Here is a 26,323-nt window from a genome sequence, read left to right on the forward strand (position 1 = left end):
ATCAACCAAGGGAAAGCCTTCCTTCCTCCAGACCTTCTCTGTTACCTTCAAAGTCTGGGACTCCCGAGGACTGGCCCATGCAGTAAAGACAGAAGCAAAGCAGGCATTCAGCAACTCCACCTTCTCTGCATCATCTGTCACCACAGCACCTGTCTCGTTCAACAGCGGGCCCACATTTTCCCTAGTTTTCCTTTTGTCTCCTATATACTTGCAGAAACTCTTCCTGTTGGCCTTAACATCCCTCTCTGTTAGGGAATGAGGGAATAATCTCAGATACAGTTACTCAACAGAAACACACCACTTGGAAAAGCTGCTGTCAACATATATAGACAATACCATTATTCCAGCTCTATGGAAATTACTTGATTTTCCTGATCTGTAACCTCTTCCACATACAGTACTGCTGAGGTGTGTGGGGAGACACCGCATACGCACAACAAAGCATACGCACAACAAAGCAGCAGATTCATCGGAGGAGTCAAACAGGAGGAAATTGTTCCCATTGAATTAGAAGAGCCATGATTAGGAGGCCATGTAATGGGGGACAAAGCATCATTAAGCCCTAAACACAATTCCAGTTAGATGGGAACACTGTGCAGCTTTTATCTTCCAAAAAGCCAAGCCTCCCCCAGGGCAGGTCAAAGTTCAGTATTCCCAAGCAGAATACAGCAGTTACTGAAGTGACAAGCCAGGAGCAAGAGATCCTACAAAACAATCCTGCACTGGACAAAGTAAATCCTATTTTGTCTCCTTACAGCTTGCCAGAGAAAGCATGCACTCCACTTGATCATCTCGTGAGGGGCGGCAGTTTCAAAGAGGGCCACCAAGGACTTTATCATCTAAATTTGAGTTTAAGGGCTTTTTTTTTCTATTACCTCTTAAAGCCAACAAACCAGAAATTCACCTGTAGCTTGACTGAGCATAGTTTGGTGTTTCTGGTGGGGGGGAGGTATCCAGGTATCCTAATTCTGAAACAACAACACAGAGATGGTGTAACACGGGGTTTGCATAGATAGTTTGTCCCCTTCCCAGCCCAAAGAATGTTACGAGGAAGAAGTCACAGCTTAGGATTCTGTTGCATGTGTTAAAAAAACCAGCAAATAAGGACAAAAAAACCCAACACAAAATAAAAAAACAACAATCCCATTTACAGAGGCTTCCCCTATATCCCCAGGTAACACAGAAGTGGGGAACAAGAGACATACATCACTAGTCATGGCTATTTCACAAAGCTTCATTGTCTTAAATGAAGATTATTACAGGCCCCAGTGAAAATACTAAAAATTCACCAATGCATACGCTTCTGCGCCTTTGTCCAAGTTCTTGTTGTTCTAGAGTGGTTAAGTGCCTTTTTTGTTTAAAAAAGTTTTTATTTGTTTTACATTATTGCTGTGGTTTTCAACAAAATTAAAAACCAGTTGTGGAAGCCACCCAGCAACAAAAAGTCAGTTTCCCCAGGACAAGCCAAAAGCATAAAAGCATGTTCTGAAGAGGCCTTTTCCATACCAGCTATTTAATGAGCAAGAGAAAAAATAAAAAATCACTTCTGTTCCTAGTGCAGATGAATTTACTCCATTTTCCAGAAGGCAAATCCTTTCAATAAATATCCGAATAACTTCCGAGATGCTGACGTTCCAGAGATACAAGCAGCAGCTCTGTGCAATTTCTCCCGGAGTCCCATGCTGCCCCTTGTTTCAGTCCAGTGAGATGATGTCAGGAGCGCTGCCTCCACTGCTGGTTATCACGCCGGTCTCACTCCTGCTAGAGGAGCTAACGTGTGTGCTGCTCTCGTGGTGACTGGTTGACGTGATGATGCTGCCAGGGGTGCTGCTTGTTAAGGTTGAGGTGAGACTATCCAAAAACATAGGAGGACAGTACTGCTTGAAACAAACAACGAAGAATGAAGAGACTAACTGCACAAGGGAAATGTATGCTCTGAAGATACATCTTCCCTACAACAAGCACAAAACACATTACTAGCAGAACCTTGTTAATGCATGCATAGCAAGAACCAGAGTTCTGCAGACCAGCAAGTAAGCAAGCAGAGATGGGAGCCACAAGCCCTTCTCCCTCATCCTCCCCGTTATTTTTTTTTTCCTGACTAACTGGTTAGGCTTCAGCATTTACTAGTGCATTAAGAAACACTGTCATGACCACATGATGATCACAAAAATACCCTTGGCATTTGGAGAATGTTCATTGCCTGTAGCTACTGTGTACAACTACGCATTTCAGGCTCCTTTCATCACGAAAGGTAGCAGAATGCTTTTTGCTACTTCAGTGGAGGTTAGAATTTCATCCCCTCAAATGGCAGCAGCTGTACTCAATTAACATTTTCATAGAATCCTCCCTTAATGCATCTTCATTACCACCTCTGGCTCTAGGGAAATGGATTTTCCTGGCCTGTGGTTAGGTCTAAGCGAGTGGACTGCAAACACGGGATGGTTGATGACAACATCCTGATAGTTACTCGAGCAGCACGTCACAAAAACCAGACTTGGCAATTAACCCCATAGCAATTCAGAAACATACCTGTGAATCAACTGGGATTAGGGAAAGAAAATCCAAACCTAGAAAGAAGAGAAGGATAATAAATTGATGAGTCTTTCTTTGATTCATACAGAACAAATGTAAGGAACTTTTTTGTGGCCGTAGAACAGATTTTGCAATTGTTACACAGTTTCTAAATGGAATATACCACTGTGACACCACTCTCAATGACTACTTCAGGTAGCAGCAAAACGAGTTATCTAGTACAAGTGGCTCTTTTTAAGAATGAGAATGACAAAATGATGTATTATTCACTGGATATCGCAGGGTGGTTCAATGTGGTTGCTTAGATGGAGGTTGCCATTTGGAGCTGTTGGTTCATAATGCAAGTTTCACTGCATATTGTACCTGACTTGGCCAAACTGGGACATGAAGAGTGTCATCACATTAAAGATGCTGGAATGAAGTAAAGTCACAACATGCACAAGTCCAAAAACAAGCAGCAGGTCTCTTCCTCCACCCATGGGCAGCCAATAAGGAAACATTTCTAATATCATCCCCGTTTTGTGTCTAGACAAATAAAAGGAACGAAGAAGAGGAAACTACAAGTAGTTCAACGTATATCCTCTGAGAGCAGTGACAACTAGCGTCCGTCTTATACACCACTAGTGTGTAAGCATTTAGGGCAACATGTTTAAAATTATGAAACCAATGAGAAATTACAGCCTTTTTTGGTTTGTTTCTAAATATTGGCCTTGTGTTTGCTATGTCAACAGAAAGAAATGGTAAACTTACTCCCTCCCTCTTCCCTCACCTCCAAATCTGTTCTGGCCAGCGGCATCTCTCCTCCTCTTCTCCACCAGAGAAAAATTTTGAAGGAGATTTAAGCTCAGCTGCTTTTACAGAATTGAACATGTAAAAGCAAAAGAAGCTGTCTAGAACTTCAGTTGATGAAGATGGACAAGACAGTTCTAGACTTCCATTCTCTCAGCTTACTCTCCTATCCAATTTGGGAAGACAATAAATTTCTTAACAAGGGAGAAGTGGAGGGAGGGAGCAGTAAGAGAACCAAAATGGACAGGGAAACAAGGGGAACGATATCCATCCCATTGCCAAACTGGTGCTGAAAGAAGAGGAAAAAACCCAGAGATGTTGCAGGAGAGAAATGGAGACAGGCAATGGAAAGGGGAGAGGGAAGTACAGGAGGCCAATGTGACACCTGTCACCACAAGTCACCGTTTCCTGGGCTCTGGGTTCATTGCAGCCGGCAAAGAGAACCCCCAGAGTCCCTCTAAACAGTATTCTTTTCAAGGAGCCAGGATAAAAAACAATCGGTATCCCCACCTTTTGTCTGATTATACAGTATTCTTTTCAAGGAGCCAGGATAGAAAACAATCAGTATCCCCACCTTTTGTCTGATACTTAGCAGCAGGGTTGAAGAATACATCATAGGCATTTAGGTATGTCTAGGTAAAGAAAGTCAATAGAGGTCAGCTTACATATTGTAGCTCACCTTAACCTTTTTCATACAGTCTAGACAGCACCACTAGAATCAGCTAGCAGAATCTCTCTACATCTGGGGTTGGGATGAGTCAGCGCCATCACGCTTCTGCAACTTAAATAAGCAGCTACTCTCCCTCGCATCTACGACAGGTAACAACCAGATGCTTACATAAAGTCTAACTCAATATAGCAAGAAGCTGCTGTTCCAAAGTGCCAATTTGTACCCCAGAAGCAATGCTTTTCACATCACTGTTGCGAAGCACAATCTGAAACTGGAAAGACAGCCTGTACTGGACTTCTCTAGGCATCACATCAGTGCAATACTGCATATAGTCTTGTGCCATTAAAAAAAAAAAAAAAAACAAAAAAAAAACAAAAACCAACAGTTGATCAATTCTCCAATTTTCACCCACCCCACAAATTAATAAGGCTGTCAGAACACACATCAAAAATAGCCACCACCTACCTGGCAAGTCTGATGAAATACTGGATATTGGTGGATGATGGAATGGTACTGGATAGTCTGTTAATGAAGGAGGAATAGCAGCAGCATCGACCGTTGTCACGCTGGGCACTCTGACAGTAGATGGCTGATACATGAGAACCCTGTTTTAAACAGCATGGGAAATTACAAACAACCTGGCCGTTAGTTACAGAAAAGCAATTACGCACCGCTGTGCACTCTCATTCACAAGGTCACTATGTTACACCACAACTATAGCGTGGCTACTCACTACACAGTATCCCACTCTAATTTCCTCTTTCATAACAGTCTTCATAATAACATGACCATATCTTGGCTCTCAACAGCAGCTGTGACATAAGAGCAAGTTGGCATTAAAACGAAGTATGGTGCTGGAGTCATTTCTGACAGCCTACTATTCAGAGACAGAAATGGCAATCTGTATCTGTGGAGCACCCCGGGAGGTATGTGCAGGTAGCCAGAGCCTGGACAAAAGCACTCGTTTCAATTGCTCCACATAACTGTTCCTCGGTGCTAACCTGTCACGGCAAGGGCACGCCTGACCATTATTCAGCCCCTGGAGCACAAATTACACATGTGGGAGTTAAATATCAAACCCACCTTTACTCACAGCCTGAGCCCAAGATAAGTTCACCTCTCCAGGAACATGCAACCAGTTAAAACCCTTCTGCATCCCCACCTTCTGCCCAATTACTTCACGGCACTGTTAAAGGCTACACAGCAGACATTCAGGCACCAGCCACGTGCATAAAACTTTTCCTAAACTACAAGTCAGGTGGAAACACCCAGAGTCCCGCTCCCCGCTGCTCTGCATTGCTCCCTCCAGCCCACCAGCCATGAGTGTCATCCACTCATATCCTCCTCCCCAGACTGCTGCACTGGTGCATTTATGCTTCCAATTTCAGAAGCTTGGATTTCAGACCCTCCCTTCTCAAGCACCTCATACTTCAGCCTATGTTGCTTCTGCCTATAGGAAGACACCCCACACTTTAGCCAAAACAAGCATTCAGGCAACATTGTTTACACGAGATAAGCTATTCCCCAAAAGCGTGGCTTTGACTTGGACTTGAAGAATGAAAACATGCTATTTCCATACCCAAACAGTAAGGAAAATACATTGGTCACAGACAAGAAAACTCAGTCTTCCTACAGTTATGGTTGCAGGTAGCCATCTCAGACAAACACAGGCGCATGGAAGTAAGTCTCGGTGCCTTCTGAAACTTCATTAAGAGTTGCATTTGTAGCTATTTTTTCTTACAAAAATAAGAAACAGAGTCTGTTGCAGAAGAGTTCCTCCACAATCCTCACAAAAAGCAACAGCATTTCAGTATCCCTGCTGAAAGTTCTTGAAGATGACCAACTATTTGCTCACCAAAGACCACACATTCCTGTGGGCTAGAGACAGAGTACACCTGCTCATTAGTTCAAGAGCTGGCAAAACAGAAGGGGTTTGTTTTTATTACTATTATTTTAGTACAAGACATAAGCCACTACGCTGAGAGATGCAGACACACACCTCATGCATGCAGCAACACCAACTAATAAGGCATTACTAAAAGCTGACGCTTGGAATGGCCTCGTGGAGCAGTGAGCCTAACCAGTGCCCCTCTCTCCCTGCAGGTCTCCTGCACCCTACGGGCCAAGAGCAAGAACTTTATGGAAGGCACAAACAGTAACTGCAGCTGACTTGCAGAGACTGGGACAGACAGAAGGCAGCACAACAGTAAAGACACTGGTTAAGCCTGTGGCTGAAGTCACGCATGACTACAAAGACAGAGCAGTTGGCAGAGAACTTGGGAAGTTGTTGGTTGTGCTAACCAAGGTGTAGGACTGACTGACAACTGTGGCCAACAAAGTCTAAGACATTCCAGAGTGTAACAAAGAGATGGAGGAAAAGCTTGTCTTGATACAAAACAGCAAAGTGCCTCCTTTCCAAGACTGACAGGATGGATGAAACACACAATGCAGCTTAGTTTCCTGGGCACCACAGCAGATTAAAGAGTGTAGCAGACAGCCGGAGAAAAGCCTTTAAGATGACACTAACTTAGCAAGAACGTATAAAGCTCCTCCACTTGGCATAAACTGCTTTCTCAGAAGAATCCTGTCCATTAGCTTAATCAGCTTCCTTTTCTATGGAGAAATATCCCTGCAAACACAGCAACAGTCAGCACAAGTCTTTTGTGAGGTGCAAAACTATTTAATAGTGTTTTGCCTGTACAGAGGTACTGTATCAATACAACCTTCTGCAAGGAGAGGCCTAGAAATTCTCCTCTGGAAGTGCAGAGCTGGATCCCAAAGAGAGATTACAAGTCCATTTGTCTACACATCAATTTATCTGAGACATTACAGAATAACAATTAACTTTAAAATTGACAAACCCTTTGGTGGGGCTTCCTTGTGTTTCAGACATAAATATGCACTTCCTTTTGGCAGGAGGATCTTCCTCTTCATCAGAAGAGCTTTCTATTGTCAAGTCAATAATGTCAACTTTCTTCTTGTTTACCTCAGTGGCCACCGTCACAGAACAGGGTTTGCTAACAACACTGGAACCTAAACGAGAAAGTAAGATATCACCGTTTTTTAAAGGCTGTTGACATCAGCAGTTTCTACTTACAACATAACCAGGAACTCAAATTCTGTTTTACCTCATCTTCCCGGTCACTACAGAGAATGTTACGGCCCAGGAATTGTTTTATTAGTATTCTGTATCATGTTGAGAACATTAGAGCACAAACTTTTATTTTCACTTATCTGTTTAAGGACCTAAAACGAGCACCCTTTCATTTTCTTAACTGCTATTATAAAGAGCAGAGACAAAGCCCCAAAACGCATGCTTTTAGAGATACAACTCTTTCTTTTTAGTTTAAATTACAAGGAGGTTAGAAGTATTAAGCCCTCCACAAAACAAACATCAACATCCATACGCATTATCCAAGCTACAACTAAGTCTTCAAGGCTTTTTGTTGGTTTGCAACCAGTATCCAGAAATACATACTTTCTATTTTGGTGCACTGTGGACCTGAGACTTTCACAGCTTCCTTCTTTGGCCTCATGGGGCACCAGGAGCCATCTTCTTGGAATTTGATCTCATCCACATCTGAACATTCACTAAGGATTTCCATAAAGAGTCTGAAAAATAACATGGAGTGGTTTTGGTTTTGATTTAAAGTGAAATTTTTTATTCTAAGTGAAAAGGGGGCACAGTTGAAAAGCTAATTATGATCACCTTCGACCCATTGCATGCACACGCTCCCTAGTCCATCTTACAGGATGTCACATCCTGTAACCACAGCCTTCGCAGACATCCAGACATTGAAACATAAAATACTTTCAATATCCCAACCTACCCATATTCCACTCCAACTTACTGCAATTCATAGATTTCCATACAGAGCTGGAAATCATCATCCTTTGAATCAAGTTTGACACTTGGTTATAAGTTAAATTGAAATTTTAAAGTTAATAGCTTCAGAGATAGGGTCATGTAAAAGGGACACCTATCCTTAATATGTCACATTTGGATTTCTCCAGAGGAAATATACTGAGGCTCAAGCGTTTGATAATGCAGTTAGGAGATAAACTTACATGGTAACAAACAGAGTCTAATGGTTCCTCCCAGTCTAAGTATGTTGACAAAGAAAATAGTATGAAATGGCTAAACCTCAAGTCACAAAAGTAGCTGTCAAATACATAATGAAAAATTTTAAGTAAATGTGTAATCTGAAAACCCAGTCTCTTACCCATCTAGTATTAGGCTCTCATAAGCTGCCTTTTTGTCACAGACAGGGCAGATCCAGGTAGGCTTCTTTTCATTCATTTGAAGATAAAGAGCAGCATCAAAACATTGCAGGTGTGTGCAAGTAACAGCCCGGCATGGGATTGTCAGTCTCATTTTTCCCAGCTGCAGGAAATGCATTTAAAGAGTGTCAGAACAGCAGACAGTGAAGTAGACCTGGATGGCTGACAATGAAATCAGAGGCACTCCGTGCAGTAACTCTCTTCTCACTACAGAGGTGCCCAGTGCTACAGTCACTGCAGGCAAATCCACCCTATCAAAGCACGTACAGTGCATGTAGAGGAACAATAAAGCCATCCTCAAAGTCTCCACTGAGTCAAAAACAGTCAGAAACATTTCTGATGGATGTGCATCAATGTTATTTCTAGGATTTTATTTTTATTAAGACATACTGAAGCACCTGCTTTTATCATTTTATTTTACCCTAGTATTTCAAGGGGTTTTGTGAGCTCCAGTTATGTTAGACTCAGGATGGCATCATACCCATATTAACATTTAGCTTAACAGACCTGTCTCAAACACAAGGCCAGATTCTACCCGGGAAGAGAAACCCCAAGGCAGGGTTACCTTGTCACACAGTGATCAGTTTTGTTTGTTATGGTAGCTGGCAGCATAAGCAATACCACCAAAGTGAGGAGATCCAGAGTTTTGTTTATCACTGTCTCCTTCGATTATTCTGTCACCCAGCCCAATTAGTCCCAATGTCTCAATATGAGATTACTCCTTCTGAAGACCTCACTATACACACATAACTAGCAACTTGATTTTGACTGCATTACAACAAAGGCATTCCCAGTTCTAAACCATAACTGGTTGAATGCTGCTGCAATCAGGTGTTTGTAGATGCGCCCTTCTCCCCACTATTTTATATTAATGGATCAGTATAAACCAAAAGCCATCTAAGTTCCTGAAGCGGGGCCTTTTAAAAACAGCCCAACTCTGCACTAAAGACAAAAATAACAAATCTGTGTATGGTAATTTCCAACCATACTCACAGGACACATCAGAGAAACCCGCAGACTGGTGGTGGCAATCTCACTATCAGGATCTGCAGTTAGCTTTTCTTTAACTGTTAAAATAAATTAAGAAGTAATACAGAGACATCATTATTTAAAATACTAATCTTGATTCGCCGGTACAGGTACTTTGTCTCCAGCTCTCTAAAGGAAAGTTAAGCATCTAGGAAACTAGTTCATAACCATATCAAAAACCAACAGTTTCACTATAAGTGACTGGCAAACACTGTGCATCACAAGATTGTTCGGCATGCAGCAGATGCGCTAACAGCCGCAGTGGTTAGTACAGCAAACTCGACCCAATACGTGAAGAGATAAATAAAGTAATCATCAGTGAGTGAGGTACAAAGACAATCAGCATCACATACAAGTGAAGACAATTTAGGACATCCACCTGCACTGCACAGCCCACCATGGTAAGTGGTGCTCAGGGTATTCCCATAAGGACATTTCAGATGGGATGTCTAGGTGAGCTCCCTACCAGCACAGGGACATCCACTGAAAAACATGCTTGATAGGCTCAGCAACAGCAGAGGCAACCTTTAATACTCTGGGCATGGACTTTCTTTTCAAAATGCTGCAGAAACCCTAAGTATTACCACTTCTAGATTTAAAGAGCCACCAACCACTCTCAAAAAGTACAGACAGAGAAATTAATTTGACTTACTTAGTGCTCTGGAATGATCGGGGTTTCTGATTCCTTTCATTTTTAACCTCTGCAAAAGCATCGCTGAAGTGAGCTGACGAACGAGATACACGGACATGGAGTAATTCTACAAAAAGAGGGATTAAAGATCAAATATTGATTTCATACAGTACTGCCACTATGACAATAGATTACTATTTACACTAGTTGTACCATACAGTAAGAACAAAAACATGCCAATTTTTTGCTTAATAGTTATGAAAAGCATTGACAGATGACCTCATTACTGTCAAAGAGTCCAATACGCTGCCAGAATTCTCTTGCCAATCAAGTCCAACTGTCCTACTCCAGTTGAGACTCGAGCAAGAATAATAACTCCACAACCAAGAGACAATCTTGGCTCTTTTCTTGGAAAGATGATTCAGTCTGGTGACACACCTTCTCATACATGCAGTCTTTAAGAACTTCACACATTTGTCTCTTAAATCCTTCCTTTTTTTCGGTGTCAATCTGTTAGCGGGGAGCTCAAAGACAATCACATGACAAAAGAGATGAATGCTCTTTCAGGTGCAAAAACAACACCTTCAGATGGCTCACAGATGCACCAATTTCCTTGTGCCTTCTCTTTAGCTTGTTCTGCACTTTTAAGCCAAGCCTCTTTAGGCCATATCCACTCCTCTGAGGCTGGCGACATTCCCTAGCGTTTACTGCTCTTCCCTAATTCACACCACTTGCCAGCTTCTTCTGTTCAACATTCAATCTCTCTTCAAGGTCACTAATGAAGAGAAAATTCTGCAAGTCCTACTACTGCAGAATAATAATGGTTTCATCTGTATAACACACACAACCTGCAATCTCTTATTTCCACTCCCTGGCAGCCACCTTCTTATGGCTCCTGTACTCTCTGGATACCGCACAGGAATTTTAAACAAGAACACCTGCTGCCCTGCTCCTCCTTTACCACCTACAGGAAAACCAGCTCTTACCTAGATGAGCAGATGAAGTTATCTAAATGCATGGGAAAACAATAAGAAAAAAATTATGGTTTTTTTTATCTCTTAAAGAACGACCATATGTTGCACAGTTTATTGCCTACAGAAAGAGTTCTAGACGCTCAAGTCTGACCGCCTCTGTGGGATTACTGTCTCCTTTGCTCAGAAGCCCTGTGCTATCAGTCAAGTACCTGCCAATATGCCCTTAACCGCGCAGGCCCAGTGACACTCCACACTGTCCCCAAGGCTCTCATTTAGAGGATGAATAGCAACAGCTGCTATGCAAGTTCTGATACTCAGAGCAGAGCACCAACATTAAACCAAAGAACCCACTTTACCTCTCAGGGCAAGGGGGAATGCTGGGACAACCTCCAATTCATCTCCTTCCATGAGAATGTGTTTTGGCAGATACAAGTGAGGAAGACAGCAGGGATCAGCAGGAGAGGCCAAGACCACACACAACCCTGCAGTCATGTCAAGATTCTTGTGCTTTATGATTGGGAAGCAACAGCTTAGATCTTTTCCCCTCCACCTCTGTTTTAGGAAAAAAAACCCCAACTTTATCTGTCAGCACTGTCCTTCATTTATTTTTCTGAACATTAGCTTTCTCTCCAATTTCTTTTTAAAGCTTTAATTAGCATATAAAAGCTTATACTGGAGCCTCATGTTGAAACATGTGGTGTCTCTGGTCCACAGATTTTGATGAAAAGAAGTATGAGGTAAGCTACTTTGATAACTAAATCCAGAAGGATTTACACAACTAGCCACAGATAGAGGAATAAGTAGTTCTTGCTTACCAACAGCTGAAAGGGCTGCTGCAACAGCTATTTAAACCTAAGAAGAATTCAGAAATTCTTCACTCTCCCTTTCTTTCCTTAATAAATCCATAGGGGAATTTCTAAACAGCCACACAGCCATTTTAAAAGCTAATTCCTTTTCAACTATGATTAATGACTGCAGGCACCAGAAAGCAACAGGTACCACATTTTAGTCACCACTCCTGCCACCTGAAGTCTAGCACGCTTTTCCCCCACTGCAGCTTCCATGAGGTTTATAACTGCATTAAGAAGAGGCTTCAATTTTAATTTTTTTGCCCAGGTCTCTATCCTTCCCCACAGAGTCACCTCCCTCACGTCACCCAAACTTCCAGAATACTCTTCATTTGTAAGAAAACACACACTGCTCAAATATCCTGCATTACAAACACACACATCACACAAGTATAGTCCAACCAAGCATGTTTGAGATCCATCAAGCCCAGAAACAGCAGACACCAGCAGCCTAACACCCCCCTAGTAAGACCTTCCCAGCAACCTGCCATCTAAGAGCTTTCTGAGCTGGAAATTCCACCCCTGTTTTGCTTTATTGGCAAGTACAATTTTAAATAGCCTCATAGAGAGGCCATTTTCACATAAAAATGAATCTCAAAAGAACAGACATGGAAATATCCATTAGCTAGTTCTTCCTATGAGGTAAAAATTGCTTTTGTAAAACTACTTAGTATTACTTTGTTAGAAAATCATAGGATGGTTTAGGTTGGAAAGGACCCTGAAGATCATCGAGTTCCAACCCCCCTGCCATAGGCAGGGACACCTCCCACTAGACCAGGTTGCCCAAGGCCACGTCCAGCCTGGCCTTCAACACCTCCAGGGATGGGGCCTCAACAACCTCTCTGGGCAACCCGTTCCAGGGCCTCACCACCCTCACAGTGAAAAACTTCTTCCTAATGTTCAATCTGAAACTGCCCTCTTCCAGTTTAAAGCCATTCCCCCTCGTCCTATCACTACATGCCCCAGTAAAAAGTCCTTCCCCAGCTCTCCTGTAGGTCCCCTTTAAGTACTGGAAGGCCGCAATAAGATCTCCCTGGAGCCTTCTCTTCTCCAGGCTGAACAGCGCTAACTCCTTCAGCCTCTCCTCATAGGAGAGGTGCTCCAGCCCTCAGATCATCCTCATGGCTCTCCTCTGGACATGCTCCAGCAGGTCCATGTCCTTCTTATGTTGGGGACTCCAGAGCTGGATGCAGTACTCCAGGTGGCGTCTGACGAGAGTGGAGTAGAGGAGCAGAATCACCTCCTTTGACCTGCTGGCCACACTTCTGATGCAGCCCAGGATACGGTTGGTCTTCTGAGCTGTGATCGCAAACTGCTGCCTCATGTTGAGCTTCTCGTCAATCAGCACACCCAGGTCCTTCGCCTCAGGGCTGCTCTCCAGCCATTCCCCACCCAGCCTGGATTATTTGTGCTTGGGATTTCCCCGACCCAGATGTAAGACCTTGCACTTGGCCTTGTTGAACTGCATGAGGTTGGCTTGGGCCCACCTCTCCAGCCTGTCCAGATCCCTCTGGATGGCATCCCTCCCTTCCAGCGTGTCAACCTCGCCAAACAGCTTGGTATCATCGGCAAACTTGCTGAGGGTGCACTCGACCCCACTGTCCATGTCACCGACAAAGATGTTGAACAGTACAGGTCCCAGTACCAACCCCTGAGGAAAGCCACTCGTCACTGCTCTCCACTTGGACATTGAGCCGTTGACCACAACTCTTTGAGTGCGACCGTCCAGCCAGTTCTTTATCCACCGAGCGGTCCATTTGTTGAATCCATGTCTCTTCAATTTAGAGACCAGGATATCGTGTGGGACACTGTCAAACGCTTTTCGACTTGTGCACCTTCAGATTCCTCAGGTGGTCTCACACTTGATCTTCACCTACAGTGGGCGGTTCCCCATTTTCCCAATCCCTGCCTTTGCATTCTGCATCATGGGCAGTGTGGCTGCAGTCCTTGCCAGTGAAGACTGAGGCAAAAAAGTCATTGAGTACCTCAGCTCTGTCTCTGTCCCGGGTAACCAGTTCTTGCATTTCCTTCTGGAGAGGGCCCACTCTTTCCCTACTCTTTCTTTTCTCGCTGACTTACTTAGAGAAGGATTTTTTGTTTGTCTTAATGTCCCTGGCCAGATTTAGTTCTATCTGGGCTTTAGCTTGTCTAACCCAACCCCTGGCTGCTCGAACAATTCCTCTGTATACCTCCCAGGCTACCCGTCCCTGTTTCCACTCCCTATAGACCTTCTTTTTTCTTTTGATTATGTCCAGGAGCTCCTTGTTCATCCATGCAGGCCTCCTGGCTTTTCTGACTGCCTTCCTCTTTGTAGGGACGCATCGCTCCTGAGCTTGGAGGAGGTGGTCCTTGAATATTAACCAACTTTCTTGGAGTCCCCTTCCCTCCAGCGCTTCATCCCATGGCACCATGCCAAGCAGGTTCTTCAAGAGGCCAAAGTCAGCTCTCCCTAAGTCAAAGGTGGTCAGCCTGCTGCGCACCTTCCTCACTGCCTCGAGGATCTTGAACTCGACTATTTCATGGTCACTACAGCCCAGGCTACCCTTGAGTTTGACACTGTCTACCAGCCCCTCCTTGTTGGTAAGAACAAGATCCAGCATAGCTCCTCTCCTCGTTGGCTCCTCAACCACTTGGAGAAGGAAGTTGTCCTCAAGGCAATCCAAGAACCTCCTGGATTGCCTATGCCTGGCTGTGTTACCCTTCCAAGAGATGTCAGGGTGGTTGAAGTCACCCATGAGAACCAGGGTCTGTGAACATGATGCCGCCCCTATCTGTCTATAGAGGGCTTCATCCACTTGGTCTTCTTGGTCAGATGGCCTGTAGCAGACCCCCACTGTAATGTCCCCTGCTCCTGATTTCCCTTTAATCCTGACCCATAGGCTCTCAGTTGGCTCTTTATCCATACAAGAACCTCAAAAGCAAATGCTTGTCTCCACCCCCACAGCCTTGGCACATCTGGTCAGTTTATAAAGCCTTCTGCAATGGACAGTTACAACATATACTGAGAAAAGTGCCTTAGAACACATGGCTACATAATTTCATTTTTCACACTACCAGGGTACCAGGAAAAAAGTAGGTTTTCCTTTTGTTATTTTGTCATGTCTGACCTATTTTCTACAATTTACACCACAAGATTTTGGTGTTTTGGACACACATTTCAGGCAATCCCTAATGACAGGCTTTCTAATGTGAACTCTATAAGGAAGTCTTTGCCACCTGTGTGCAAATCTTATACGTGTTACTCTAAACTACTATACTTCTAGAGCAAACTTTGTTTCCTGGCACTGATAATAAGTTCAGCCACCTAATACTAAACACTTGCTGGTGTATGCCTTGCCAGCAACATCAGGCAGTAGGGGATAAGGAATTCTAGATGAGGTTATTTATACAGCTTTCCACATCCTACAGAGCGTACAGTTTACCTTTCCAATTTCAGAAGCCCATGAAATGGAAATCTGGTTTGGCACTGCTGACGACAACCGAACTAGAGACGTTATATTCAAGGGGCGCCCAGGTCGTTTCTGTTCAATTCCATTTTTTGGCGGTGGAGCATACCCCTATGGGAACAAAAGACAAGGAAAGTGTTACCAAGTCTCCCCGCTGTACTCTGAAATAGACTTGTTAGTTTTCAACAGATCTATGGGAAGCAGGTAAAGCTAGAGACTCTCTAGGCTGGAGACTAAATTCAACACTTAAACTGAGAAATATCAGTCTACCACAATTTTAAAGGATTTTTTGTTTTAAAGTGGTTTTACAGAAATGCTGAAAAGATGGAAGAAAACACAGTCCAGATAAGGTCAATGGAAGAGTAAAAGGCGATGTTGATGCTTTGTCCTTTTTTTCCACCCCAACCCAGTGAAAGCGAGTGGAATACCGCAAGGGTACGAGTGGAATACCGCAAGGGTACAGCCTTAGTGACAAACACAGCAAGTCATGAAGAGTTAATTCAGTGTTTCATACCCAGAAAACACCTCACTATTCTATTTAAGAAACAATAAAGTCTTGTTCCAAGAGCTCTGCAACTCCTTGGTGTCTGCTTCGCCTCCCATTAACTACACCTAGCCCCAGTAGTGACAGGTTGTCATCTGTACACTGCCAAAGTCCCTGAAGAAGGGCTGTATATGGAATATCAGCTGTATTTAAGAGCTAATAGGCTTTGCTGTTGTCTGCAGAAACAAAATAATAAACTAGATATTGCTTGTGCAGCTTTGGTGAAGAATTTCATAATCTGGACAGCTTTTCTCTGTAGTTTTATTTCCTATATGACATTTGTGAATTGAATCTGGAGCCATCCAGTTCCCTTTTGCATCTAGGCAAGCACATATTCTCCAGCATATCGTGAGCAGAACGTACTTGTGCTATGTGAAGGAGCACACAGCCCAACTGCAGCTTATTCACCTCACCCTGCATCTGTCGCTATGAAAGCAAGCCAGTCTGTAACAGGAACTCAGAGAATCTCTGTTTTGAGCTCACACAGACAACCTGCAGTCCACTCATCTCAGAAACGCATCCTGCACCAGACGGATGCCAGTAAGAGATTGCAGCCCTGTGCCTTGCACAGAACTGACTGCCAGATTTCATTTAGTTCAAGACAGCATTGTTCTATACAAGAAACTCTCCCAGAAAGTATATGCTGACCCTGCCCCCCCCCATTATTTATTTATTTTTTTTTAACCCAGAGAAACACACACATTCACAGCCTAGTGCTTGGAAAAAGAGTCAGTTTAAAGATGCTAAGTCTGAAAATAAAAAACAGAAATAAACAGCCTCTTCCACTCACTAGCTAAGTATACCACAGGATAATCACTGCCTTTAAGCCATAGAACTCTCAATAGTTGCCACATCATTTCTTAGGTTTCCAACGCAGCTCTATTACTAGTCCACGTTTCACCTGACAACCAAGCCCTCGCCGTGCCTCACCACTGCCCGTTATTAATTTCAGACCGGACTCTTGCTTGCAGTGACAGAAGAGGGACTCAGAGCTTCTACAGGCAGGTCTGCCAGGCCAGAGCAGCAGACAGCAATTGGCTGAAGAACTCTCTCCAACATGGTTCTTGCCCCAGATGAGTGACACAGTAGCTATCAGGAACCTTACCATATGTGCTTTATCGCAGAACACAGAGGCAGCAGATGTATGGGGACTGCCGACAATTTCACATTCAAAAGAAGGAATGATTTGCCAATTTCTTTAATCAGACATAACTGCTGCAGCCATTTATAAAGCATATAGTAGATGTAGTAGGCCTTTCTCTACTACAGTAACTTTATAATCAGCTTATGTGGACGAAGACACCATCTCTGCAATATTTAGGAGAGTATTTCCACACATGCTGTACCAGCCACAATAATGCTGGTCTTCATCCTAAAATGAAGCTGCCTTGCTTTCAAGAGAGCAAGGATGCAAATTTTTGTATTTCCGAACTTTTTTCTTTTTTTAGAGACAGATTCTGCAGCACACATGCTTCATTGCAGTGAAGCTTTTGACATTTTATTCCACAGAGCAATGACCTTGAGATGAGATTCAACCTTGTACTCCTAGAACACTTTAAAACCTTCCCTTCCTAGCCTCCCAGGACTCAGGTAAAGAACACTCTGCTTGCCTGTCACAGCCAGCATGGCCTAGCACTGTTTAGTTAGGCTGCCAATTCCAGTGGCTAGCAAGTGCCATCATTATTTGGGTCTTTAAAGTCTTCCATGCTCCTTACAAGAACAATATTAGTCAATGTAGGTGGAATCTGCTATAGCCAGAAAAATCTATCAACAAAAATAGTGATTGCTCTTCTACGTAGCTATTTCCAACCTGCTCTGATGCATTTAATTTCGTCCTTTGAAAGAGACCTGCAGTGGTCTATGGAGGTCCCCCGAGAAGCAAAGCAAATCACCTTTTGGACTTTCACGTTTTGTCTTGCCTACAAGAGAAGTCACCTGCTGTAGTGCATTATGGATATAATCCGTGTTACTTGCCATGACAACAGCATGAAAAGCTCTGCATTTACTCCTTTTAAGTCAGAACCAACACCGTAAGAGGAAGACAGAGATAGTTGTGGGAACACAAGAAAACACTATTTTGCACAACCCGAAGCAGTGCTGGCAGACTGGCAGCAATTCTCTGAAGTTTCTAGTAAGGACTACAGCCAAAGAGATGACCTAGAATAATTTACAGACATCTGCAGGGGCATTAACTGCTACACCAGGGAAAGACAGACCAGTACTCAGTTAATAATTGTACAAGTTCGCAATAGAGGCTTGCATCACTGATTAATTACCTAACACCAACACTACTGAGTTGGACAATAGTGGTCTTTGAGGCAAATAAGTTACCTTACATTTCCTGCAACAGAAAGGAACCAACAGAGGGATGCAGACAGTGACCAAACCAACAAAAAAATGTTTGCAGGAGCACTCGGACAGGAGACTATACTTGTCATTCAGCTCAACTGAAGGAAGAGAGGAAAGGAAGTTGCCAGGACGATAGTCATTTATTCACTTTCTGAACTTAAGTTTCTGCTGAACAGACTAAAAATCATCTTATGATGTGCAGGAAGAACTTATAGGGTTTAGATCTAAAGCAGAGCAAGAATATAAGATTACAAATAATTTTTGCTATGACTGTGACATATGTTACACACAAAATGGATAGCACCGCATAGCAGGGTGTAAACTATATTAACAAGACTGAGAATCAGCAGACATTAATGTCCACAGGATAACATCAAACCAAATTCTTTTTGGTGGGTTACTTAAAGAAAGGAAGACAATCTGCAGAAGAAAGCAGAAAATCCTGAAGTTTATCACAGAGAACATAACTGGCATTTGCAGAGAAAAATGACCAGGAAACACATGAAAGAAATCCTCTTACACAGTGAAGACAGAACAGTGATGCAATGGTTAAAGAAGTAGGCGGAAGAGAAGCTAGAGAGTCTCATTTAAGCTGAGTAGAAGCAAAAAAAGCAGTCATGGTTGCATATGGCAGGAGGGAGGGTACAGGACAACACCAAGAAGGTGACACACCAAGGGGGTGACAAACATTCTGAAAAAGAGGTTTCACACCTCCTCTCTCCACAGAGGGTTCTTCCAAACCCACTGCTGAAAACAAACACCTCTGTACTACTACTTTTTCCATCTTTCTCTGTTCCAGCCATTTTTCAACAATAATGAAAGTGCTTTTTCCCTTTTCATATATATTCAAGCCTTGAGGTGACCCTGCCTACGTACCATCTTTTGCAACATCAGACACCGGTACAGGGTATGACTGCCAACTTGCTATAGGTAGCTAAAACACAATCAATCCATGCAGTGGCTGTAACACGATTAAAAGCAGTAATGGCTATCTCATACAGCAAACATACAAACCATATGCCTAACATTAAGAACTAGAGAAATTTGAGTGATAACAATAAATAGCTTGATTGCTTTAGCAAGCTAACATTACAGAAAACACACACAGGCTGCAAGTCACAAAGAAGCCACAAATACGTACAAACAAGCTTACCGGCAATGGAAACAGCTTCCCATTTACTTTAATACACAAACTACTAGGGTAATTATCTTCTTGAGGGCAGCTTGTCTCTGCTAGGCATAACCTATATCCCCAAAAAAAGAAAGCATCATTTTCAAGTGTCACTACATTCATTTGTCCCCAAAAACATCTAGAATTATGTTACATTGGCCAATTAAGAAGTTCAAAGAGAAGACTATGAAAAAGGTACCTTAGCTGAACTTGGACTGTGTAATCTCTCCTGCCCCCTGGCAAGAAGTCCCTGTGACAAAGAGAAAGAAAAAGGGAAGTACCCATTTAGACAGCAGATCTCATATTCCAGTCATATACAGAAAGAACTGGCACACCGGTTCAACATCACTAAACTTTGCACTTATTTTTCTTTTATTGAGCTATGAACAAGTCTTACGAGCAACACCGCTGGGTAGCTACTGTAAGCTAAGCAGGACTTTAGGATCAGGATCCTCTGTCAGGAGTTTATAGTAACGATAAGTATGATGTTGCCAGAGAGGAAAAAAACCCTGTGAACTCTCTTGGCTTACACCATAGGTCTTGCAACAATGTGATCCATGGGACAAAAGATAAAAGCAGCCTTCCATTCCTGCAGCCAGGAAACATGCAGGGAAGAAAAGCTTACCACCTTTCTAAATGGTCACAATTATTTGGAAGCGAGTAATTGTTAACTCTTTAGTGACGTAGGATGTACCCCAACTGCACATAAACTCTGTGCACAGTAGTTCCTGAAGAAAACAGAACAGATAAACTCAGTATAACTTTGGTGAGGATTATGACTGCATCTGCAAGCTTATGCAATGCATAAAATGAACCAAAAACCCCACACTTTCTCCTGAAATTTTGCAAAAGTTTACCTACACTATGCCACACTCTTACTTCTTACCTGGAAATACAGATTTCTCTGACTTGCTGAGGTGTTAAAGCAAAGATAAAAAACTTCTCTTGGAATCTCTGAATACTGCTCTGTACTAGAAGAAAAAGAAACACAAAAGAGGTTTAACCATGGTGATTAAAGTCATTGATTAAAACAGGATCTGCAATTGAGTTTTTCCTGGAAAAAGGCACAAGTCACTTAATATAATCAAACTGTCGTTGAACTGCATGTAACTGTCAACAGGAAAGCAATGGAACAAATCATTCACTCAACTATATTCAGATGGCTAAATAACACATTACACTTCAGTGCTAAAGCAGCTTGGCAAACTCCATTATAATCCTTTCTCCCACAGGAGAAAGGTTCAAAGAAACACAAAACAAAATATAACACTGAATATCTGACGAAAACAGTACCACAGAGATGTTTACAACTATTTTTAAGGTACTACAAGAAGAGAATGTACACCAGAAGGTATTAATGGACAGCTGGAATTCCAATTGGAATTAGACTAAATTCCGAAAGAGCTAAAGGTAACAGCTAAAGGAAACTAAGCCTTTGAGGAGGAAGGGAGGGAGCACAACCCCTAATGCCAGAGAAGCCAGCTAGACTTCATGTCTGGAAGTTACTCCTCAGTAGCATTTGGCAAAAAAATAAATAAATACAACTTTCATATTAGAATCCTACTTGTCTGTCAGTGCTGGGAAGCAGTAACATTTTAGTATTAAGGGTTCATAGTATGTACATATTACTCTTCTACTTTCTTTTGACTTGAGAAGTTAGAAATCTTGACCTGAAATAAAAGTAGATTAGACTTGTCCATCAGTTTAAAGTAACCAGCAAGGAGGACAAACACAAAAATAGCACAACTAAACCAGGCAAATTTGGAAGAGCTAGACTCTCTTGTACACTGTGATATTTACTGAAAGTGATCTTTATGACCAGAAAACACACACAAAAAGGACATGAACATGAAATAGAACTTAGGTGGAGCAAACACACACACCAAGTTCCTCAAACAATTCAGAACAGCTACATTGTGCACTTACATGCACACACACACAGCCCACAGACAGCATTTTCTATTTCAAAATAATACTTCAGCATGTGTTCAAAACATCATGGAATTATTCTGTTGCTGAATTGTGTGTGGGTGAAAACTAGACCCCACACCTACACCTGCTCTTGTGTTCTCATACTAGTGCAAAAAGACATCTGTGCTCATCTCTTGTAAAGAGTCATAGTGAATCAGACTATACTCCTAGCTCACTGACTTACGTGGTTTCTGAATCCTTAATTCTCAAACATACAAAACTTGTTTGTTCCATGTCCCAATCACCCAAGTCTACTAACTGGGACTATAAGCTATCCATATCAACCTAAAAATCTTCATTAAACCCTCATTTCCAAATATGCTTGTGAATCCATATTAGAGTGATTTTCAGCCAATGTTCATATCCTCCTAACATCAGAAGGGCCCATTATTTGCACATCAAGCTATTCCTCACATCTCATTTCCCCACTCTTCCTCACACAGATATGAGTTGTAGCTCTGGCTGCTGCCACCCCCAGGTACTGTGTTCTGGAAAGAGTTTGAAGGCAAGCAAGTACTCAGTTAAATGTTCTTGCCCATGTTCTAAGAAGACCTGAACGTTACAGGACTAGAAAATCCTCACTCTTGTTAAAACTGGGCAACATGCAACAAAGAGCCTACAGTCTTCAAGGGAAAGAGGAATTTACATGCAGCCCTACCTATAGCATGGTGACACCCCTAAGGAAGCATTCTCCCTTCATTAAAAAGGATCATAAGTTGAGGAAAACAGCTGTTAGGAGAATTTCTAGCATATCACTGCCACCTCTAGATATCATTGACCAGAGACCAAAAGGTAACTGCATAGCAGAAATATAACGCGGTACACACACTGCATTATATGGGACAGAGTGACTGTGTGGCTGGCAACCAGTCTGGTTAACTATGAGCCAACAGTTGTCCCATAACAGAGAATAATTCATGAAGCTAGTTCGGATACACAGCTACCACGCAGAGCACACATAAGCAGGAGTTAGCCAGGACATTGTGGCACTGAGATTATCTCTGTTAAAGCAATGGCAGCGTGAGCTGCAGAGCTGTCCAACACCACAGCAGCTATTGTACCAATACATGCGTTGATATTAAACTCTTCTCTAACAGGGTGTCACAACACAAACAGAAGTGACAAGAGGCATTTGTTAGTAATGTTTGCTGCTGTAGGTACTGGAGGATGACCAGTCACCGGTATATGCTTCATTGAGGTACAAGTCACTGCCTGAAAGGCTCTATTATCAGTTAAGGCACTAAAATGTTTAAGAGGATGCAAACAGCTTGTAAAATGCTGAAAGTGTTCCTAAACAATATTACTAAATAGTTAGGGAACATTTTCTACCATGTAAGGTAAGACAGGTTGAATTTCAAGACAGAAAACAATGTATTTCCAAATAATTAAATGTGTTTAAGAGTGAGGCATTTAGAAAAGCTAAACTGAGATTTCAGATTATTTGGAAGACAGAGGTCCACTCTACATTTTAACATACAGTACAGCAACAACCTGTAGGCTGAGAAACCTTCACTAATCTGAGTACAACACTGAACTTTGCTGCACAAAGCATCTGTTTCGGTGCCAGATGTCAGAACCTGCAGAACTATTGCAGTGAGATAAGTGTAAACTAACAAACCAGTGAACTTGTTCTCCTTACGTTGTTGCAAAGAATTAATTACTGACCCTGAAACTCTTTTCTTGTTGGCCCTGACAGATGTGTTCTTCCCTGTACCTGGCAGAGACTTCAGGTCCAAATCTTTCATCCAAAAGTGGAGGTTTAGACTAGATATTAGGAAGCATTTCTTTACTGAGAGGGTGGTGAAACACCAGAACAGGCTTCCAAGAGACATGGTCAATGCCCCAAGCCTGTCGGTGTTTAAGAGGCCATTGGACAATGCCCTTAACTCTTACTCTAACTTTTGGTCAGCCCTGAAGCAGTCAGGCAGTTAGATGATCACTGTAGGTACTTTCCAACTGAACCATTTTACTCAATTATTGAATATTCAAAAGATAAAGATCTTTAATCATATAATATTTACAGAAGAGATCACTATTTTCTGAAGTGTGGCCTTTGGGGACAGGTGGTTGAGAGAGGGCAAGGGTAGAGATGAGAAAGGAAGGGAGTTTCCACTTTTCCCCAGACGCAAAAAGCAATTTAAGCCTGGACTTAGTACTGTCATAGGCAACACTTATTTCATTAATTAAGCGTCCTGCAGAGCTATTAAACACTTACCTAGACTCGTAGGTTTTATAAGCACATCAAGCACGTCATAAAAAGGTAGGCTTTTCAGTTGAACATCAGGATGAACAGGTGGAATTGGAGGGGAAGGCTGCTGCATCTCAAAGTGGGGCTTAGTGTCTTGGAGGAGCACAGAACTGACAGGTGAGGAAGGAGACTGAGACGTGACTGAAGTAGAAGGGAGTGGATGAATGCCAGCAACAGCCAGGTCAGGCTCAACAGCAGAGGAACTATTGTCCAAATTGAACACTGCAGGTTTTATAGCTGGTAAGTCTGGAAGTCCTTCAGTTGTCCTTGGGTACCGACGCCTATAGAGTTCTTGGATTTTTATCTGAACTGCTGGACTGCAGCCGCTCTTCAGTAAGTGCAGTGCCCTCATCAGGAGGTCATGTTTCCGCCCGCTTTTATTACGTCCAGCAAACCCCAACAACACTTGTAGTTCAGAAACACGAAAACTTGATACCATATTCTAGAAAAGAGAGATAAGTACAGGTAAACCAACAGCACGCCAAGAAGGCCGTTGTGAGGAGCATTGTGAAGTATCTGAACTTCCATCATTCTAGTTCCACACTTGTTACCTTAGGTACTACCCACACCCTTACCCAACACAAAAGTTAGGTTAATTAGAGTTAGTTAAGAGTTATTTTAAAAGGAAGAAACAAAGTGTCCAGGATGAAAGTTGATTTTGGTTGTGTTATTGATTTTAAAGATTTCTAATTGTTTTCACACTCAAAAATAGCAACAACATTTTAATGCAACCTGTGCAGTGCTATCTTAAATTCACAGACAGAAGCATAAGCTGCAACACAAAAATCTGTCTCACTTCATGAGACAAACAAAAAATCAGATTAATCAGTACCAGTAGTAACCATGACATCACCAGTCTTTCAATGTATTTTAAGACATAACTTAAGGAAGTGTTTCAGTTCTGCATAGTTTATTCTGAAACATCCCTTACTCTGGGTAGCATGTTAAATGCATCCATGAACATAGACAGGCACATCAGATTTCACTCTTGAAATGATGGCACAGCAAGGTAGACACTTTCAAAAAAGCTATATTATATCACACTAACGAACTGTTTAACCAACATAACTGATTCTTTCAGAACATCACAGAAAACTCCCTGTCGTTTTCATATCATGTTCTGGTAGCATGGGACATTGAAAGATCTCTTCAAAGTAATGCTGTTTATTTGGTTATCAGTTGTGGAAGAATTTGAGGATTGAACTATGAAGTTCATAAACAGAAAGATTCTAATTTAAAAAAAAAATCCCAAGAAATAAAAAAGCTCACTACGCAAGAGGAAGCAATCTCCTCCACCCATTACTAAAAACAAGTAACACAGGTGCATCATCTCGCATTTTTGAAAGCAAGCAGTCTTTTCAGAGATACAAAACTGTCCAGAATTCTTCTAGGCAACTTCCTATTTCTGTGGGACTCTTCCACTGTAACAAGGAGGTTAAGTTTAAAAGATGAAAGCACATCTGACTTTAATCTGTACTTCTGCACCGTACCAATTCCAGGCTCAAGGACTGGAAGATGAAGGCTCTAGCAGAAGGTATGAAGTACTAGACATCTGGGATCGTAAAAGATATTTCTAAAAAACAGTTCAAAAGTCCACTGTTTGACTTTTAAATAGTAGTCCAATATACAACATTGAAAGCTTTGGGTATTGATTTCAGAAGAGATACAACTCAAAACGCAATCTTTTTGGTTTACCTTCCCTAAGACTTACTATAACAGAACAGTAACAGAATTTACATCCACATATTCTAACATAGATTTGATCTCAGCTGAAGTTTTAACACAACTATGCCACAGCCATGCAGTCAGCCACAAAAAAAGTCTGAACTCCCCCAGTGCCCCCACCTGCTTGCTCCCTCTTCTCTCCTTAATGTTGAAAAAATTGTTTTTACAGTAAGGCAGATCAAGGAATTGAGCCAGATGAAAACTGAACTTGTGCCATTACAAGACAGCAGGAGCAAGCAGCCAGGATCTGCCTTTTCAAGGGCCACCTTACTCGTGTATCAAAACAACCATCTAAAATACTATGGTAGTACTCTCATCAGGCACACCCTTTTCTCATTGTTGAGTGAAGAGGTTATCTTGTTTCAGATAGCAAATTTCAACATTTCCAGACAGCCAGTTTGGGTACGGTGATGCTCCTATCAAGGAGCTAACACAGCAGTCTTCAAACTGGCATTCCCCAAACACCCCGTCTGCAAACGTACCACGCACACAATTGCCAGTGAAAGCAGTGTCACATGAGATGTAGAGTGGCTCACCCTAACTTCTTCAGAAGACACCGCCAGCAGATGTCACCTTCATTTCATCCCAGCAACTTCTCTCAACAGAAAAACAATGCAAGAAAAGAGATGGAAACAGAACTCCATCCAGTTTGCAAGCTGTTGGAGAAGGTTAGTTTCCACCTGGCACTCCCCTGCTACTTCCCCTTAGTCTCACAATAAACAGGGTGAAGAAAATAAAGTGTTTCAGTATTCATAAAAATAGCTTCAAATACTATAACAGCTTCATAGTCATGCCACATAATAGAGAAATTGTGCTAAAAGATAATACTGATATTCAAGAATTTACTGAGAACTTCATGTTGCATGCTTCCATAGATAGTTGCATAAGCTTGATAGCAACGTCAGCTCCTTCATTTCAGATGCAGGCAGTAAGCATGAATCTGGATTCCATAATCAGAATGCAAATGAATAAAATAATTCTTTACATAGAGATTAAGGAAATAGCACATGCTGAAAAATACAGTGTATTACACTGCCTGCTGCCTTCTGTGCATTCCTGCAAGTTAATCAAGGTGAAATGAGAGGTCAATCACGCCTTGAAACAGCTAACAT

At 42.2% G+C, this 26,323-nt stretch overlaps 1 protein-coding gene across 2 annotated transcripts in view; it reads right to left on the reverse strand.

Annotated features, from left to right (window-relative positions):
- Nucleotides 1–1,002: 1,002 nt before the first annotated feature.
- Nucleotides 1,003–26,323, reverse strand: part of PIAS2 (protein inhibitor of activated STAT 2) — a 32,621-nt gene continuing 7,300 nt past the window's right edge. The window contains exons 2-14 of one of the 2 annotated variants that reach the window (XM_082496979.1): nucleotides 23,454–23,928; nucleotides 20,154–20,238; nucleotides 19,467–19,517; nucleotides 19,250–19,340; nucleotides 15,180–15,314; nucleotides 9,957–10,062; nucleotides 9,269–9,342; nucleotides 8,218–8,378; nucleotides 7,473–7,606; nucleotides 6,856–7,027; nucleotides 4,460–4,599; nucleotides 2,533–2,570; nucleotides 1,003–1,877 (exon numbers count right to left, since the gene is read on the reverse strand). In XM_082496979.1, coding sequence (XP_082353105.1) covers nucleotides 1,695–1,877; nucleotides 2,533–2,570; nucleotides 4,460–4,599; nucleotides 6,856–7,027; nucleotides 7,473–7,606; nucleotides 8,218–8,378; nucleotides 9,269–9,342; nucleotides 9,957–10,062; nucleotides 15,180–15,314; nucleotides 19,250–19,340; nucleotides 19,467–19,517; nucleotides 20,154–20,238; nucleotides 23,454–23,928 — 1,845 coding nt within the window. In that variant the 3' untranslated portion in view covers nucleotides 1,003–1,694. Of the gene's footprint in view, nucleotides 1,881–2,532; nucleotides 2,571–4,459; nucleotides 4,600–6,855; nucleotides 7,028–7,472; nucleotides 7,607–8,217; nucleotides 8,379–9,268; nucleotides 9,343–9,956; nucleotides 10,063–15,179; nucleotides 15,315–19,249; nucleotides 19,341–19,466; nucleotides 19,518–20,153; nucleotides 20,239–23,453; nucleotides 23,929–26,323 lie in introns of both variants that reach the window. The other variant, XM_082496978.1, reaches the window with a different exon arrangement.

Source organism: Vanellus vanellus (genome assembly GCF_965231255.1).
Source record: "Vanellus vanellus genome assembly, chromosome: Z".
NCBI lineage: Eukaryota > Metazoa > Chordata > Aves > Charadriiformes > Charadriidae > Vanellus > Vanellus vanellus.